General features: G+C 41.8%; 1 protein-coding gene across 3 annotated transcripts in view; it reads right to left on the reverse strand.

Annotated features, from left to right (window-relative positions):
- Positions 1 to 2,007: 2,007 nt before the first annotated feature.
- LOC104471878 (rab GTPase-activating protein 1-like) overlaps positions 2,008 to 19,929 on the reverse strand; it is a 34,544-nt gene continuing 16,622 nt past the window's right edge. The window contains exons 2-8 of one of the 3 annotated variants that reach the window (XM_010087377.1): positions 16,159 to 16,251; positions 8,805 to 8,915; positions 6,236 to 6,340; positions 4,949 to 5,032; positions 4,384 to 4,455; positions 2,802 to 2,999; positions 2,008 to 2,457 (exon numbers count right to left, since the gene is read on the reverse strand). In XM_010087377.1, the coding sequence (XP_010085679.1) occupies positions 2,302 to 2,457; positions 2,802 to 2,999; positions 4,384 to 4,455; positions 4,949 to 5,032; positions 6,236 to 6,340; positions 8,805 to 8,915; positions 16,159 to 16,251 (819 nt within the window). In that variant the 3' untranslated portion in view covers positions 2,008 to 2,301. Of the gene's footprint in view, positions 2,458 to 2,801; positions 3,000 to 4,383; positions 4,456 to 4,948; positions 5,033 to 6,235; positions 6,341 to 8,804; positions 8,916 to 11,149; positions 11,247 to 11,830; positions 11,870 to 16,158; positions 16,252 to 19,929 lie in introns of those variants that run through there. The other 2 variants (XM_010087384.1, XM_010087392.1) reach the window with 2 other exon arrangements.

Below are 19,929 nucleotides of genomic sequence, written 5' to 3' on the forward strand. Positions count from 1 at the left end.
CTCATGGGACCCTTTGAGATAATTTAACTTGGCAAAAGACTAATGGGAGGGTGGGGGAAATCCACCCACATCTTTGTGTTTGTTTTTAATCATCTCCAGTAAGTGCCATAACAAGGACAAGGGACATGATGTACAACAGGGAGCTGGAGGGGTGGGTGAGATCTTTGAGAAGCAGAGAGCTGTTACCTCAGCTGCTCAATGAATCACAGTCTTAACCATTTCTTTATTATTATTACTGCATTTTTCCAATCAAATTTTAAATCCACTTCTAAGTATTATTTACAATAAATGAAATGAGAGATCTGGACACTTGTCACACCACCAGTGTCATTGGCACAGTACTCTCAAATGTAACCATCAGATGTTCATCTGCTATTCTTAAATGTCACTTCACATTTATTATGCAGGTCGAGTGTGAAGTGGAACTGGTAAGTGAATGACTAACACTAGGTTTAGACAGTCAAGAGAATGGAAACATTTATGCAAATATTATTAGCAAGAAAGTGACCGGAGAAACAGATATCTCTTTGTTAATATTTGCAAAATAAATTCCTTCTGCTCTTCCCCCTCAATTTTTTCCTCACTGTATTAGTATTTCGAGATAATCTTTGTTCTTGCAGGTACATTTAAAATATTAAAATTTTTTAAACTCCTAGTCTTAGAAGAGAGGATTTCATTGCAGGATAGTTGTGTCAGGATAGCAATTATATTTTGATCTCTACTTCAAACAGCTGACTGCCTTTCAGAATCATTCATTTGGCACAGGTAACATTAAATTCATACTACCCTCTTTAAAATAATTCACAATTATGCTTGACAACAAAGCACAAGATGGTTATCATTAAATTTTATTGTACAAAACTGACAAGATATGGCATTCCTTAGAATTAAAAAAAAAAAAAAATCAAAACAGAACTAATGGCCCTGGAACAATTTTGTAAATGGAACAATTAATACACAACCTTTAGTCCAGCAGTGATATTTACCTGCAAGACCATCTTCAGACACGACAAGTATACTTAAAAAAATATTCCATCAGTTCAAGCAATAGTTTTATTTTCCATGAAATAAGTATTTCTATAAACACTTTATGTTCAGTCAAAACAAATGCTTTTGAATTTTCTTACCTTAAGAGATACAAAACAACCAGACAGTTTTGGGAATCATCAGAGAAGTCTACCCTGCAGGAAAGTCTAGGTTTTGTATTCCACTTGTAAATGTTTGTTTTTATAAAAATAAGTAATACCAACATAGCATTTCCTAACCAAATACTTCTAGCAAACAGATCTTGCTTCTGTGATGTTTTATTCATCAGTGCAGCACAAGCCTTTTGGGTTTTTTATTTGATACCCCATTTTGCGTCAAATTCAGAATTTTAATATAGACCCAGGGAAAGGTTTTCATTACTTTTATTCATAAAACCTACCCTTTATTGCACAGGATTTACAAAAGGTCAAAACTATGCAAGGTCTTCACTCTGCTTCTCAGCAAAACCATCAAATAAATGTTGAACAGTTTTCCCTTTATCCCAGAGGAAGGAATTATTTCTTGGAACTCTAAGTATAAACATGAAATAAAAAAGGGAACTAGATAACTTTATGTTAAATTTCAGTTCAGCTGCAAATAGCCTTTAAACAACAGTGCTACGAAGAACTGCACTACTGCATTTCTGAAGAAAAAACAATCAAACTAAGAATTTATGAGGGAAGCTCATAAACGATTGTGCCAAGAGAGCACAAGACTACCTTTGCTATAGCCTAAGCTTTACAAAAAGTGCTTCTCTGCAGGACGCAGTCACTGCGATAAACTTCTGAGATGGTCCCAGGGCATAAGTTATCCTAGACACCCGCACACACACTAGTACTTATTACACTGTGCTTTCTACGAAGAGATTATGCTTCAGTATTTTACATTTTCCATTCTCTCTTCCTCCAGAAGAAGAAAAAACCTTCTATGCGAGATAAAAATAATTTTGGATAATTAGTCATGTATTAAAGACCTAGTTTTGAAGTATTTATTTAACATCTAGTCATATAAAATAAAGTGTAAAAGTATGAAGGTACCAGAACGTGGCTTTCAGCAAGGCAGTTTGGGAAGTAAGAATTCAACATAAAACAGTAATTATTTTTTTTCCCCCTTTGAAAAGGGTCACATCAGAATGAATGAAAAACACCGAAGAATTTCACTTCAAGCCTGCACTCCTGCCTTTTGTCCTTTCCCCAAGAGGAGAGACCACTGGAAGAATCCTCCAGGGTTTCAGTTGTGGTGTTCTTTGTGCTCTGGTATCGGGTCTGGCTGGAACTATGTGCTCCCCTCTTTGGGTGGCAGGGGTGGCTGAGGCTGCTGCGGTGGCTGTGTGCCTGTGGCCGTTTTGATAGAGTTCAGGGTTTTGCTAAACCAAGAGTTTTTGGCAGCTTGGATTTCATTCATAAGGGCTCCTCTCTGGTGCTCCAGCTCCTAAGAAAGCAGAATAGTCAGAATTGATCAAAAAACAAAGAATTAACAAAAAAGCATCCTCAAACTCAGTCCCTGCAATCCAGCACTTTCCTTGCAACCTCCCAGGCACTGGGGAGGGAAGACAGGTTAAAATAGTGGAAACAGCAGAAGGTATTTGAATATACAAATGAAAACCTAATTTCTTCTCTTTTTTTTAAGACAAAATGTTTATGGACATTCCCAGGTATACAGTGGTATAGGTATATGCTCATTTTTGGAACAGTTTTTTGCATGATTCAGATTTATTTTGGACTGAGTCCAAGGAGGTTAAGGAGACTGCCCTGCTGCACTGGAATTCCACATACCTGGATTTTGCACTTGGCTTCCACAAGCTGCAGTTTGGTCTGTGCAAGTTCCAGCTCCATCTCTCTCAGCTGCTTCTTCAGTGCATCCTTCTCATCATCCATTTCTATGCCTTTATTCTCCGTGGTTACAGCAGGCAGCTTCAGCGCCCCCTCCTTACTGAAAATCTCACTGCAGTGTTTGCAGGCCATCACTTTACCCTGAAATACCCAGAAAGCTCTTTTTCAGTCCGCGTTACAGGAGTTGCTCTGCTTCCTGGAAGAGGCATTTTTATGTTAAGACTGCCTTTCTGTCAGTAGTCTCAAACTATCTGGTACTGCAGTTTTTCTACTGGACGTAAAAAGAGTTTGAGAAGCTCATGAACAATTTCCAGCACATATTAACCAGTATAAAAAGTCCTAAAATCTACTTAGCATGCTGTGTCTAAGCACAGAGACTTTGCTCGTAGATTAAAATTACCCAAGGTCTCTTGCTACCAAAGCTTTGTAATATTTTGCAGTGTTTATGCCAGCCAGAAGAGTAAATGACACTCTAGGGCCTTTTTGTCTTCCAAAACAGCACTTGGACAAAGTCATACAGATTGTGATATTTTAAAGAACACCAGGTAGCATTTCCATATTTCCAGAAGCAAGCAAGCAGCCTGCACTGGCTGCAAGGGGCGATACTGTCCTGTGGTGCTTGTTTAGCATCGTAGGGGATGGCCCTTTTTGCCAGCAACGCCTGACACACAACAGTAAGGGTCTCGTGCTACTTGCAGAGGTGAACTCAGGGCTAAAGATGCAGCACAGCTGGCCTGGCTCACACAAACTCAAACAGGACATTCAGCTGTTGCAGCACATTATAGGAACATCAATCCTAGAATTATATTTTTTGTATCAATAGCATAAAAAAGTCACTAAAAAGCAACAAATCAGGTTCAGTTTGAGTACTACAAGCTTCTAGTAGAAAAAACAACTAGAAGCTATAGCAGAGGGAAAACAATTCTGCCTATTCAGTAGTGACAAAGCAGAGGGATGGGATTATTACCTGCTAAGGAAACGTTCAGCTCTAGTGCAGATGTTCCTGGTTAAGGGGGTTTAGAGAAGGGAGAGGAACTGCTATGGAAATCCTGGGGATGGCCCAAGCTGTCCCAATTACTTAAGCCAACTCTGTTTAAATTCCAGAAACCCAAATATAAACAGTGTCCGAGTCAGCCAGTTCCGACTCCTCCACTGTGCACACTGGAGAAGCAACACGTTTTCTCTCCTAGAGAGCCTTTTTTTTCCATTTAATTAAAACATTCAAGTAAATACTGTCTCTCTACGTGTTTTGCCAAAAGTATACATTTTGACAGGAAAAAGAAAAGCCAAATACTATATGCACTTCAGTTTGAGAGTTCCAACCTGTCTAATACAAGATAAGGAACAGTGAAAGGAAGTAAACCTGTTCATTGTTTGCGTCCCATGAAAAATGCACATAGGGCTATCAGTGCAGCTGGGTGGACACTGCTGCTGTTACATTAAACTTCAATTCACAGTTTGTTCTGTATCCCTGGCATTCAGCAATACTTGCGTTAGGGACATCCCATAGAGGCATCTTTCTCACCTTCACAACTTCCAGTTCATCTTTACTGGCCGCTTGTTGTTTTTCCAGCCTGGTACTCAGCTGGGAACAAATCTGGAGCAGAGAAAGCAGTCTCTTAGCTAAAGTTCACTATACTTAAATATAACCTGTGCTTTTTTAACAATGATTTTTGTCAGAGCCAACACTTCTTAAATTCAGCCTCGCTGAGGTATATGCATTCTCCTTCACAAATCCACTGCTGCTGATATCAAGACTGAAAACAAATGGTGGTATTCAATACATTCAACATTTTGTGGATTAATTGGTTTATAATGTTTACACTGTGTTATGTCACAGAGCAAAGAAGCATTCACCCAACAGTACTAAAACTAGCTGAAAGACAGGTTCTTCCTGATTCCCTAAATTAGGAGACTATTGGGAAAACCACAAAAAGATTTATGACAAGTTACAATGCTTGCTCTCTGAAAGCCTGAAATAGAGAGTATCTTCTTTAAAGGATGAGATCTGCAACTCTGAAAATTCAGCTCTCAGAACAGGTTGAAAGAAGCTGACAAATAAATATGAGGAAGTGTCTCTAGAACAGTACCTGTTTATACTCTGCAATAATGGCTGTGGTTTTCTTAATCTCGGATTCTGCCTTCTCTAGCTGCTTCCTGAAGACTTCCTTCAGCTAGGAATTGAAGGGGAGAAGTTACACAGTACACTGAAAGATGTTTTCAAAATGTCATCAGATTGTTCTCTCAAAAGTCTTCTTGTGTTTACAACAGTTCTACAGCTTTTCCTTGCCAAATTCCAGTTCTTCAGACAAAAGTCTAATTTACTCAATATACAAATACTTATTATATTCAGTTATAACCAAAAAGTCTATACTGCAATACAGTGTATCCCTGCTTAGACAATTCTGTAGGGTAAATTCTCTTTCTCTGCGTTAAATCCTGATACAGCGTGGTCCACAGAATACAAAACACGCATTACTAATAAGTGGATTTTACTGATTTTGTTTTTATTTCTCTGCATGCTGTCGCAGCAGGTTTGCACAGATAATCTGTTTGTTTAGAGATGGAACAGGGAGAAAAATCTCGGGACTATCACTCTCATCTCTGTAACAGGAGAAAAAAAAATCTGTTTTCGTCTGTGGCACTGAGTGAAAATACAGGTAACTCATTCCTCCACCCTTCAGAACCACTAAATTTAGAGAGCCCTTTCAGTAGGAAGAAGACATCCACTGCCTTGTTTATAGCAAACAGAGAACCTGGCAACCTCCATTTTAGAGAGCGAAAAATAGTTACTGTTTGATTGTTGTAGTCACTGTTGTCAAATGGCAAAAATAAAAATCAGGGTATTGCTTTCGAAACGTACTTTTGCATATGTCAGTATTCAGCACATTAGATACATACAATTAAAAAACTAAGATTGAACACAATGCAAACGAGTATGAGACCAGGTCTAGCCAGCAAAATTCTCTCAAGTCTGTTCTGCTGTTGGTTCTAGCTTCAGACAGCTCACAGCTGTATTTCAGTGAACCAGCAGCTGAATCCACAATGGCCTCGTATAAGGCAACAACTCCTCCAGCTCCTTGTTCAGGTAATTAAAAGAGGTCTGATCACATCTCCATAGTTGCAATTGCTCACCACCAGTGAAAATGATTATTACAATACTGGGAAGAGAATAAGGTATGGAAAACTGAACGTTCAGAGCTCAAGTAAAAGAAAACACTGAAAAAAGTACTTTTTTTTTTTAATTACCCTGGCATTGTAAATTTTTAATTGCAAATGCATTTTGAAGACAAAATCCTTTCTGCTACTGCAATGCATTCATGCTTTTCCTACATACCCTCTGCTTGCTAAATGGGAAGAGCTGGAGAATGCCTTACCTGAGCAGTTTCCTCTTCCTGCTTCCGCTTCTCTTCCTCAGTCTCCACTAGTTTCTGTTTGGTCAGGAGAAGCTCCTTGTTCAAAACATCAGCTTTGTCTTCAGCCTAGAATTAGAAATGCTGGTGAAAACCAGATGTTATCTGTGCCAATACAAACATATTGGTATATACCTCTCAGAAATACTACAGATTCACGTTCTAGAGCTGCCTTTTCCTGCCCTCTGATAGCTCACCTAACTTATTTTTTTAATATGAAATTCCCTTTTCAAGCAGGTATTTTCTAAGTTATTTCATTGTGTTTCAACAACTGTGCAAAAGGACCCTTTTGCCAAAAGCTAACCTATGCCCAGATGACAAGTAACCATACATAATACCATGTTCTAACACAAACCTAATACAAACCATGATGTATTTTTGTTGGGAACAATATTGATCTAAGTGAGGTCAGCATGATATAGCTTCTGTGTAACTTCAGCTAACCCATTCCATTTTTGTATCTGTAAGTGGGGAAACCAGATACTGTGGAAAACATTAACTGCCTGCACTGTACCTTACCAAGTGCCTGGGCTTAGACAAATAGAAAAGAGACAAACAGGACCACCAGATAAAATGGTTTGGTTATCAGTGCAAATAAGTACTGCCTGAGAAACTTGATACTGGATGCGTATTGGAGAATATGAATTGTCTCCTTTCTTTGAAGGGCTAAGCTTATGGTGAAACGTATTAGGAATGCTTTGTTTTTGTGAACACTATCCTCACCGATCACCAGGAGAGAAATGTATTTCTCAATGTCTGGATATATGCTGTTGACCTCCCCAACTGGGAGACAGACACTGCATCGCACAGCTCCTCCTGCTCAGCAACGAGGTGCTAGAACAGGCAACGGTTGTGCTCAAATAATAGTTTGCTGAAAATCCAAGAGGGGAAATGGTATTGTAAACAACAAATAACAGTATGGAACTTGTCTCCGAGTTGCAGTTTGTTTTTCTGCCACTACTGGTGGTATTAGCTTCTCTATCTGCCACAGTGCTAATTATTAATGAGGGTGTTCGTGATGCCTGGGGGTAGCAGAAGTAGCTCCACCAGGGCCACAACTGAAGAGACAGATTGAGGATTCCTGCATTGCTTAGTGTGTATGTGGCTGCATGGGAGAAAGGAAAACAAGCAGTGAAAGAACAGAAAATTTGTAAGATTGACATATTGGAATGAAAGAACTCAGGGATGACAAGGATATTTTTGATGAAAGACCCGTTTAAGATATGCTTGGAAGGAACTACAGATCTTTCCTCCTTTCGTGTGTTCATTCCAGGTTCTCCAAGCAGCTGCAGTGGCACACAGTATCACCTGTCCTTGCAGATGAGTGCAGCAGCACAAAGCTTTGCTTTCTGTGCCAGGAAACTGAGGCAGGGTGTGGGAAAACTTCATGGACCACCCTTATCTACAGAAAGACTGCTAAAATGCAGCAGAGCAAGGAATGGGACTGGCAAAGGTACGTGCTTGGCAGCCTTGTCATGGTACTTGAGAAAAAACAAGCACGGGCAGCAGCAGACCTAAAGCTGCTCTACGTACAGCTGTTCCTGGGGGAAACGGCACCTCAGCACGTTGCTTCTGGCCTTCACACGAGACTGCCCACTCCACCACGCACAGTGTATCTCTGCCTGTGTTTGCTCACCAGGACAGCTCAGATTTTTAGAATCACATGGATCCAAATGAGCAGAGCCTAACTGTCAAGGGTCTGACTGAACAGGAATACAAATTGCACAACTATGGTCAACGATGTTTACAATTTTGAGGGTAGATAAAGAAAACCAAATAACTATGGGAAATCAACTTGAGAGGCCCTTGGAGGAAAAGATTCTATGTTATAAAAGGCACTACAGCCCTCACTGAGCAAGGCGCTAATCGCGAGGTTTTGGAGTATGGCCCTCCTATTCAGTACCTTACTAATAGCTGTTAAGGAATTTATCAATACTACACAAAACACTCCAGAAAGAGGATGGCTGAATGTGTAGTTCTCTGACAGGCATCTCTGAGATAAAGGGCTCTGAACGTTGCTGCCCTACACATTCCAGTCCTCACAAGAAACAAAAGCAGTTATCAAAGGACACCCAGGAGCTCTTCTAATTTTTGGTGCCATGCCACTTCATGATCTCTGAATTTTGTTGGCTGTACTGAAACCGCTGTGAAAAACACATCTCCACGTTAGGTGTCAGACATTCTGCAAGGCAACTTCCCTTGAAATTTGTCTTTCAAGGGAGAAGTACACGGTACCTTTTTCAAGTAAATGTTCAATCTTTGGTCTCTGCCTTAAGGTTATAGCTTACATTTTCTGAAACAACCCACAAAAGAGAAGGTGCAGTCGGTGTTGTTAAAACACCACTGTGAATGCCAACAGTTGCACACATGTAGAAATCCGGCCTTTTGACTGCAACTAGAAGTGAGGTTGTCAGGAAAATAAAGGCACAATTATACTTTCCATGTTGTGTTCATGCTTTCACTGCACCACAAAGCAGGGCTCCTAAATCGGTGTTGCCACACCTGAGCTGGGACACATCTCTGTCAGCGTTACCTGGTCCAGGTCATTCCGTAAGGCAATTTTGCTTGTTACAAGCTCATGGGCAAGGTCATCGTTCTCCTGCTCCAGCCGCATGCTTGCTTCTTGGAGCCTGCGGTTCTCCCTCTGCAGAAAGAAAGGAACAACCAGAAAAGCAAGTTAATCCTTATCACAATTAAAGAGCAATAAGTGAGTATATTGTGTGTGTAAAACACTGAGAAGGCAAGAGTGCACATTAAGACAGGACTGCTGCTCTGGGAAACAACAGTGAATTAAGCCAGCAGTGCAAATGCAGCGATTCCATTTACATCCCAATGGTTATGTTTGTGTTGCATAAGTGACACAATGATTGTAAGATTTCTCTGTCAAAAGTAAACACAGTCCTCTCCACAAAAGCACTTGGTTTCTGCTTGCTCACCATCAAAAGAAATTAGGCAGATAAAATCCCACCCAGCAGCAGTGAACAGGGTCCAGTTAAGAGATACTAATGTTTCCAATTGAAAGCAGAAAGCTGTCCTGCACCATTTTCCAAAATTTTGTCTGAAAGAATCCATAAAAAATAGTCCATTTTGTAGAGGATGTAGTGCCAACCCTCCATCTTCTGCAGGACCAGTAAAGAACTCAGCATTTAGCAGGGAACTCCCTACAGCTTGTATGATCTGTATCGCCATTTGTGCATTTCCTCTGTAGCTTGCACCAGTGACAACAATGCATGTTTTACAGGAAACCTGCTGAGAAAAAGTGCTAGCTGGAGAGGGGACCTCACTCCTTGAGCACAAGCCCAGAACCTGCTTGATGGGCACTGCATGGCAACACAAAATGCAGAACTTGGAGACTGAGAGCCCTGGTCCTCGCTGCACTGCACTCCCTACCCCCTCTGCACAGGCAGAAGTGACTGCGTAGAACACTGGAGAAGGTAAATACACTGGAGAAGAATGAACAGTAGTAACTCATGTTTTTAAAAAAACAGTTTCAGTGACTGTTCTAGGCCTGAGAAAAACAATCACATCCAAAAGATTTCTGTGGGTCAGTGGACTTTCAGGAGTCCACATCAAATACACGTCTTCATCTTTGCCCTCCTCAAATGGGTTTTAGGAGAACAAAAAATGTGCCGGTCTTCAGTCACACAATGATCGTGTATCTTTCATACCAAAAGAGACTGCAAAGGGCTCTGGAAACTCAAGGAAAAATACCAAGTTCATGTGTAAACTCATAGGCAGAGGAACAATAACCTACATGCTGAGATTTCAAAAAGGACTTGTGCTCACTTGAAAGGTAAGTTATGTTCCCCAAGAAAAAACAGTAAAAGGAAATACATATCAGCACTTAAGACAGCAAAAAAAATTCCAAGAGTTGCTCAGTGAACGCCCTCCTACAAAATGTGATTTATTTGCATAAGCACATTATTCACCTGTCTTCACTTCCTCCTGCTCACCAGTTACGCTCAGATATTTTTTTTTTTTGTTCCAAACTCACCACCATGAAACTGCAATTTTCATTTCTGTTGCAAGAAGATTTTGCATGCTTGTCTTAAACAAAAAAGGGCAACTGCAGCTCTAAGAGGATGCTAAAAAAGGTCCCTTCTGTGTGAGAGCTTCCTCTGTGGCAGGAAGCAGAACCTCTGCAAATACTTTCTCCTTAATGTGACCCTATTGTGCAACTAGACTGTGCACTGCCCTGTGCAGGAAAGTAAGTTTGTTTCCTTTCCAAAAGACTGTACTTTAAATAACTTGTTTTGTTACAGAAACTGTAAGATATTTTTAACACAGTTAAAATAATGATTGTTAAAACACATACAACTTTGGGGATCTTTTTTATTTTAATTGCACTGTGTTCTGTTTGGCACAAGGAATTTTCAAAAGTAAAATTATTCTCTAAAGAGAATATAAAATGTAAAACCAAATTGCAGTCTTTAGTAATATTAAAAGGCTCCACTGCGTCTTTATTTTGCTATTTTGTTGAGACTATCTTGGAAATGTGGATTTTTATAGACACAGCTCTGCCAGTGAGCCGCTGTCAGAAAGCAACTTCAGTTCACCTAAAAACTGGGACCAGATCAGGACGGTATTGCTGCCAGGTGCTGCAGCACCTTTTCATAGGGATGTTGCTTAGAGGGAGAAATCAGCAAATTCTTAAGAATTCCACAAAATAACCCAGAAAGAAGTTTGCTTTAACATTCTTGCTATGCTTTTGCCAAAAGCTTCAGTGTCCGCAAAGCAAGCTGCACAACGTGAAGTTCAAAGTTCCTGCTTTGCATTCGCAGACAAGTGGGTAAGCAAGCTACGTGGTTGGAAATGCGCTATCCTCCTCTTAAACTAGAATTTACATGGCATGTTTTTAGTAAGTTAAATATCTCTTACCTTGGGCATCCAGTCAATAGCTACGAGATGTTTTTATCTCATTCACCATACTTTTTTAATTTCCAGCTGAAAGCCCCTTATAGGCTCTACTCCTCCTTCACACAGGGCAGTATGGGCGATTAGATGGTTTGTCTTTTCCAGCTCCTCCCCCCAGATCTAGCCGTGAAAAACCACCTCCTACCTCAGGAGGAAACTCTTAGTCTGCTTAAGTCTAAATAAAACCTAAAGTTACACAGTAAAGACAAAAATAGCAATCAGTGCTTTTTGCATGTAGCAAATTACTTCCAACGGCTCTGAAATATTTACGGGGTTTTATCAAATACCATTCGCAATGATATAAAGTTCAGCAGATGGAGCTGGACTCGCACCACAGGCAGCATTTTGTAACCTGCCATAAGCCAACTAGTCAGACCTGCTGGCTGTCCTTGGTGTAAACAGAGAGCTTCCTGCCTGGTCTCTACACACCACTGCACTGACAACTTACTGGCTACGACAACCATTTCCTTCTCTTTGGCATTGATCAGTTTCTACAATCAGTAAAATAAAAGATTCCTCTTTCCCAAATTCCTCCTTCCAGTTACAAAAGGCAGCTGGTGAAGCCTGGTTAGCTTTTAAAAGGAGGATACTGCATTTCCAAAAGGGACAAACACTGCTGATACATACAAACACAAATAAACTTACCTCCTGTAAAGTCACAGACCAAACACTGCTTTCAACCATTGGTGTAAAGACAGTGAAAACAGGATATAAAATAATTTTTAATACCAACAAAGCCAAAAAAAAAAAAAAGTTGCTGATTCTTCAGTGGGTTTTTGTTAAAGAGGATATATTCCAGCTTCCATCACACACCAGGCAGAAGGAGGGCAGCAAATTGAAAGCTGTAGGCAAGCCTCAGCTCGGGAAGACTGAAAGGCTGAACTCCACCCTCTGCTCCCTTCCAGCCCGCATGGAGGAGCAATTCCTGACAAGATTAGTGGCGATGATGCATCCTCTCTGTGCTGCTACTCAAGAGGGGTGGAACGAGTCACAAACCTGGTTAAGCAATTCAGCGTCACATTTTCTGATGAGCAAACGCCCAAACCTCAGATCTTTGGGCACGAACAGATCCTCAATGGTGGAATTAACACACTAGTTAAAATTCACATGTCTGGATGTGAGCAAACTGAAGTCTTCATAAACCCATTGGAAAGGGCTCTGGATTGCGGAGGAGCTGTGAAGGAAAACCCTGTGAACCTCCATCTAGAAACCCAAAAGGCTTTTACAGCAAACTATACAGGAAAACCTCACATGGGAAGCAACACAGAGGTTTCCTGGAGGTGGTTTGTGTTTTCTGGTTGTTGACTCTGAAGAACTATTCCCAAAAGTTCCCCAGCACGCTTCTTTTTAAAAACCACAAACAAACAATGATCCACATCAAGAGTTATCTTACGTTTTTCTTCCTGACAGTTACCATGACTCTGAATAAAAATGACCAGTATATTAATTTTTGCTTCCACTTCAGACACGCAAAAGGCTATTATGTCCAAATTACACATTTATTCAGACAGACAACTTCTCCGTTGCACAAGGTCCACAGAGGAAAAGTCATTTCTACGCTCAGAACAGAACTGTGGGCACAAGCAGGGTCGGCTTGCAAAATTCCAGCCCTTCTCTGTTTGGTTGTATCCTCTTCTTTTAAATCAAGAAGCCTGAAGCCCCACTATGGCAATTTCTCATTGCATCAACCAAAACCCTATTACGTGAGGTATTCTCAAACACAGGGAAAACCTCCATAATATATAAAAAAGTATCAATCTGAACTATATAGCTATTTTTCTGCACATGTAACTCACTTTTCTCCCTGGCTTCTCTAGGCAATTTGTAATTTATTTTAACCAAAAGTCAAGAAATTAGGTGACAAACAGCAATTTGGAATATATTTACTTTTGCACCTTTTAAAAATCTGACAAAAATGTGAGTGATAATTTGTTATAAGCAATGTAAAATAAAGTGAAAATTGTCCATAAAAAAAATACACCTTTCCTAAATAATAGCTGTAAATACATAAAGAAACAAACACCAAAAATAACGTCACTCTTTAATACTGTTCTTTTAGTAAATCAAATCACAATCAACACATAAAAGACAAGCAGGGCAGGAACTCCTGTGGCACGTTAACACAGCTTATTGCAGCTAATGAATTTAACCCGCCAATAAAATGTGGCTGGTTAATGTCAGGGCAGATGATGCAAACTCAGCTCTTTTCTGGATGCTCTGGAGAGCCTGGAGCCGGAGGAGTTGGGGAGCACCCTGAGCTGCCCTCGGGCAGGAAGCATCTCTCTCCTGGCATTCCCGGCGGCTGCTCAGCCACCCGGTTCCCGTGCTTGGGAACACACCTCGGACCTGGGCGCTGGGAGGAGAGGCAGAAGTGTGGGGCTCTCACCCTGCTCTGCTTCGGTCCTGATGTCCCCTGGATGCTGGGGTGAGAGTCAGACCTGCATGGAGAGCTACATCAGCTCACGCAAATTCCCTCCACACCGCTCCCAGTGCGGCAGGGACAGACCAGGAGGTGACAGCAGTGCAGCACAGGCCCCGCTGCCATTGCAGCAGCTGCTCCCACCCCAGTGCCACACACAGCCCATCTCCTACTCCTTGACCGTCCATCCAGCCATTTCCACTGCGGGACAGGTCACCGGGAGGTGTCTTACTTGAGACATCCTTCATCACTGCAACTCAGCAGTGACAGTGTCTCTGTGGTCCTGACAAATCTCTATTGGCAATAAAAGAACCTGTAACATACTGCAACCAACAGAAACTCCAACAACTATAACTAAAAACTATCAACAGACTGAAAGCCTGCTTCGTTCTTGACCTATAAGATTCTGCAGGGATCTCCACTCCAGTGATCCCATCCAAGAAACTTCCCCTTCCTGGGCAGTAAACCTAAAACTAGTTTTATTCTGGGAAGAGAAACTGTAAGAACTGAGAGAGCTAACAGCAATGCTGTGCTCAGATGCTTTCTAGCAGTGTAGACTCAGCCCTTTCCCAAACCAAGCCCGGCTGGGCAAAGTCTAGCACAGATGCTGCCAAAATGAAATGCATTTCTACCCACACGGGCTGCAGGGCAATCATTTAAGGGACAAGCAAAGCTGGCTCTCCACTTTCTGCCTGCGAGGACCCACACAGCTTGTGTTTCTTGCTGCCCGTCAGAAACATTATTGAAATGTCAATTCCTACCAACCTCAGCTTGACATACTAATAAAATCAAGCAAGCAAGGCACGGAACAGAGAGCACTTACAAGTGTTTCTCCATGACACCCATCAGCTGAAGAATGCATCCGAACTTTGAACTTAATGTGCAACTAACCAGTTACAGGGGCTCTCTCTAATCACAGCATCACTAAGAGGATCAGACCCAATTGGCTTAATTAAAAAAAAAATAAATCACACAGTGAGTTTCAAAAGCACAGGCCAAAACCCTGGGCTGTGATCTTGTCTGTGACTCACATAAACGGTGGCCAAAGAGTCACTTTCTATATCCTCATTTGCAGCTTGGGGATAACGTTCTTCACTGTCCATCGCCCAAGATTAACTAGTTAATATGCCTCCACAGAGCTTTAAAGAAGCCTAATTTGTTTTCTAAGTACTATTTTAATTCCACAGTACTACAAGTGAACCACTGGAAAAATACTTAGTCAGAAATGAATCAGCAGCAAGTGGGGGGTTTTTTTGAACAGGTCATACTCACTGCTGGTGCTCATCTGCTGCAGCAGTCCCAGTTTTCACAAACAATAAAATCTACATCCTTGACATCAAAAGAACTACACTCAAAAGATAATTTTTCACAGGTAAATACTTGTAAAAAAAAAAAAAGTCAGTTTTACTTTGTCTGTACCTGTAACTCTATCTCGCCACATGTAGCAACAGTCTTTCACTGTGGATTTTCATACTGTGGTTTTCTGAATGGGGTGCCCTTTCCTTACATTCACAGCCCATGTAAAACTGTTGCACCCTGTGTGATTATTTACTACTCCCCACTCCTGGTGAACTCTGTACCAACCACAATCTCACTTAACATATTAGGCACAACAAAGAACAGCAGGAAAACAGTACAGGTGTACCTAAGCAATGTCAGTTCCCAGCTCACCTGGGCAATGGGCAGTAAAGTGCTTCATCTCTGGCAGCTTCACCTCAAGAAAACTGGATTTTTCAAAACAGGGTAAGCAATAAATGGATCCTGAACACTAAGTGAAGTATTTGTCTAGAGGCAGAACCTCCATCACACAAAAATCTCTGGCAACAAAATGTAGTAGTGACAATAAAAGCAAATACATTGTAAAGATAAGCAATGCTGATCCCAAATTAAAGAACTATTCTTTTTTGGTGAACTATCAAGCTATCATATCAATAACTGAACCTTTATGTCTCTGCTGCTTTAAAGCAGGATATTTATTACTATTGCAGTAGTACCTTGGGACCCCAGGAGAGCTCTGGGTCCCACTGTACTAGGCATTATGTTAACAAATGATTACTAACGCTTGGTATAAACAGAGATGAATAACAAGGATCATATCAGTCAAGGAAGAGTTCATCTTCCAAAAGTCTCTGTGGATGCCACTGCACACAGCTTGTGCTACAACAATGTGTATTTTCTCCTTTTGTGTCTGTAGCTGAGAATCACCCTTTGTTTCTGCGTCTCATGAAGATCTCCCGTAAAAGTGCAACAGCAGGAGAGTTACCTACAAACATATAAACTGAAAGAAGAAAAATATTATATGTGGCTACTTGCAGATGTCTTGAGAATTACAAATTATGATTGAAATATTCCTGGAAAAAACACTTAAGTGTTCAAAGTGCTTGCTTAAGAAAGGGGATTGAGCTTCACCTACCACTTCACTTCCCTAAGGTCTGCATCAGCATATCCCAGAGAGGTGAGCATGGTACACACACCTCTGCTTAACCGTGGGAAGGGGGTCACTCCCCGGGGCATTCAGCCAAGGAAACAGGTTCCCACAGAGCATCGCCTGTACCTTGTATCTGTCCATAGGATCTTCCTGCTGCAGCTGACTCTCCCGCATTGTTTGGTACTCTCTCTCATATTTCTTCAGCTTTTTTGTTGGCACCTGTGGAACACATTTGGAAAACATGCATTTAAAGATTAGAGGAACACCGGGAAGGCTGTCTGAAAGCTCTCTGCACAAACAGGAAGCCAAGGAAGTGCTGGAAAGCTGCTGCTGAATGAAGGCGCTCCCCATTGCCCCACCTTCCCTACTCAGCACTTACCAACACAGTTCACATCCACAGAAATCTTTCTGCGCCTACTGCTGTTAATTATTCAAATATTCAAAGGAAAACAAGAGTGAAGTAGAGGCATTTTAATAAGAGTAACAAGAAAAAAGCATGAACAACAGGAATGAGACCAGGGAAGAGGAAAATACACTCTGATAGGTATGATTCACCAAAACAACACCTTAGCAAGAAAACTGTTAAAGTGAGATTAGCATAAAGGTGCGTACATGCAAAAGGACTGGACAATTCCCTGGGGGAGATCAGAGTAGTGATTTTCATTGCTGAAAGAGTATTAATGTCTAAATTATAGCTTGTGCCCAATGTCTTAGTGAAGTCTGGCATCAGACTCCTTGTAGGCAAAGGTGGAGATGCAGCAGCGCTTGCTTCCAGCCGCAGCAGGGAAACAGTGAAGCGACTACATAGAAATCACCAGCCAATTCAGCGAACCACCATGCAGACACGGCAAGTCCCAGACAGCTTGATTTCCAGGAAAACACAGCTTCAACTTAAAACAAGGTACACAAAGGTCACCTGTGGGTTTTTAAACAAAGCATGGAGATTCTCTGCTTTACTTCCCCTTCTAACTGGGCACACAGTGCTACATGAGCAATCCCATCTCTCTCTGGAGCCCTTTGATAGCATGGCTCTGTCCCCACTGTACAACAACAAGAACCCACTGAGGCCACGTGTTGGATCATCTGCTGGGATCCGGAGAGATCCCTAATGCCACGTACCATCATGAGCTGGAAACATACACTTTTCCTGGATCTGCTGTGTATCTCTCTGCTCCTCTTGCCTGTATTGATCATGTCTAGCTGACTCCTGCTGTGAGGACATGCCACTGTCACCTTGCCTTAGGGCAAAAAGTTACTGACAACGAGCAGAGATACGTGTTTATGTGTAGTTGGTTTATTTTTGGTTTTCAGCCCAATATCTCCTTCCTCTGCAGCACAGGAAGGGACCAAGCACTTGCTCAGTGTCGCTTCAAAGTAGTATTTTAAATGAAGCAAAGCATCACACATCCAAAGCCTGATCTATGCTTCTCGAGATGTTACTCAGAGACCCAGACCAAGGCTCCTGGGCAGGGGTGCTACGGGGACACACCCCTAGTTTTCCTGTGCTGTTGTGGAGTTCTGTGCTCCAATATGCAGCCAGCAGAAAATAAATATGAGGGAGACGTGGTGGTGCAGTATGGCAAAAAGGTGCAACACAGGTGTAACTTAGAATATTAACTGTTCAACCAAAGATTTTTCTGATTTTTGATGCTTTTCATTAAGACTAGATAAAGCCTCTGAAGTATACATAAGAAGCAAGTCTTGCTGCACAGACAGAGACAAACCTTCCATCCACACAACTGCACGAACACTTCAGTAAGAATCCTGTTGTCTGAAGGAACAGGAGATGCAAGACGGATTTTTTTTTTTTGTGTGTGTGTAAATAGGATGAAAAGAGTGGAAAGCAAAAGTAAAAACTGCACAATCACAGTCCTCCCCTCACCCCCATTTTCCCATGCGCGGGGGAGCTCCCCACATTTACGTGAGCGGTGCCGTAAGCCTCAGCCCTGCCCACTGCCATGACCCACCAACAGCTTCACCTTCCCAGCTGCCTGGAGCAGCATCACCATTTTTAGCTCATGATTTGCTTCGATTACTTGTGAACCAAATTCATAGCTCTCTCTATAATCCAAGAGATATAGACAACATGCAGCAGAAAGGTAATGATCTAAGTAACTCTTACTGAGAGAGCAAATGGGACATGGCCCTGCCCACTGCCATGACCCACCAACAGCTTCACCTTCCCAGCTGCCTGGAGCAGCATCACCATTTTTAGCTCATGATTTGCTTCGATTACTTGTGAACCAAATTCATAGCTCTCTCTATAATCCAAGAGATATAGACAACATGCAGCAGAAAGGTAATGATCTAAGTAACTCTTACTGAGAGAGCAAATGGGACATGAAGCACCGCTGTGACCCAGCTGCCTGCACTGCGCACGGTGCCACAGCTGTGCCTCCCCAGCCTGAGCACGACAGGACGGCTGCTGCTTCTCGGTGCCATCACCTCCCACCAGCAGCCAGCAGCTCTCCTCGCTCATTTTTCACATGTTAATTTTTTAAAGCAGCCTTATTTCTGGTTTCACCTTGCGTTCTGTTGAGATGAGGCAGAATTTAACTGCCACAGAGCCTATCTGGCACTTCATCATCTGCCTTGACAACACCAGAAACTCATCAGAACACACCCCATCGAAGACCGAATTATGAGCAGGGGAGAACAAGAGTCAGCTGCTTCATTTAACACTGCTCTCCTCCATCTTCACAGTCCCTGTTTCCATTCACTGACAACTCACAACCATTTCTGAATGCCTGATAATTCATCTCACCAACAATTCCTCCCTATATGTTCTCCTGGACTTTCTTAAAGTTTAATTCATCGCTGTGCACAGGAGCACACCTGGGTCACCTGTGGCCGTACAGGGGCTGAGCTCCTCTGTCACCCCCACGGGAGCTGCCCCCGGCCGTGGGCTGGGACACAGGCTGGTCCCTGCATGGCAACGCTCCCTCAGCAACGCCGACAGTGAATAACACCTGAAGCGGGGATCAAACCACGAAAGGTGTAAGTGCAAGAGTGTAAGCATCGTGTTGTGACACAGAAAACAGCTTCTGTGCTTGTTGGAAGAATATCCTGACTTACACATGTTAGTATCTATTCATGCTACAACCTTGTCTTAATTGGGAAGTAGTATCTAAATACAGTGAAAGCCTATTGCAGGGGTTTGGAGGGGGAGGAATTCCTATTAGCAAACCAGTCCATGCTGATCCACTTATCTCATAAAATAGAAACTCGAGCGGGTATGCCTAATAACTTTGGCAGGGACTATGCTTCACTGTTATTGTCTATTCAGCCACATTACTCAAAGGAGTCTGATGATTTATTACAGCACTTTCTTCTGGGTATACACTAATAAATGAAAAAAAATTTAAAAGCCCATTTCCATATTCCCCAGTTTAATTCCCTGGAAGAGTCTGTGAATTCAACAAGGGACTCCTCCATAAGCCCTTTCATAAGTAAGTGCATAGCGCTAGCTATACTTCAATCTTCATGGACTGCTCCCGAACAAAGTGTGCTCATAAATTTTCTGTAAAAGCTTCTACAATATTGATTTCTTCTTTCTTTAGCACCATGGGGTATATTGGCTAGAACTGATGGTTATCAAATTTAGGAGACTCTTATGGTTTATAAACATTGCTCATCTGTTTATCTTAGTATCTTATCTCCTTGACTCGTTTTATTTTATTGCGTTCAAGCATAAAATCACGTCACAACTAGTCGTATGTACCGAAAAAGCCATGCAGAGCATCTTAATAAAACATCCACGTAGAAGAACTGAACAAGCAAAACCTCTTTGTGGAAAAAAAAACCCAAAAGACTAGTGCATTGAACGCTTGAAGGGCTCACTGCAGTGAGGGGGTACATGGCAGGTGAGAAACAAAAATACTCTGTTTTTAACTTCCC

Source organism: Pterocles gutturalis, unplaced genomic scaffold (assembly GCF_000699245.1).
Source record: "Pterocles gutturalis isolate BGI_N339 unplaced genomic scaffold, ASM69924v1 scaffold13616, whole genome shotgun sequence".
Classification (NCBI taxonomy): domain Eukaryota; kingdom Metazoa; phylum Chordata; class Aves; order Pterocliformes; family Pteroclidae; genus Pterocles; species Pterocles gutturalis.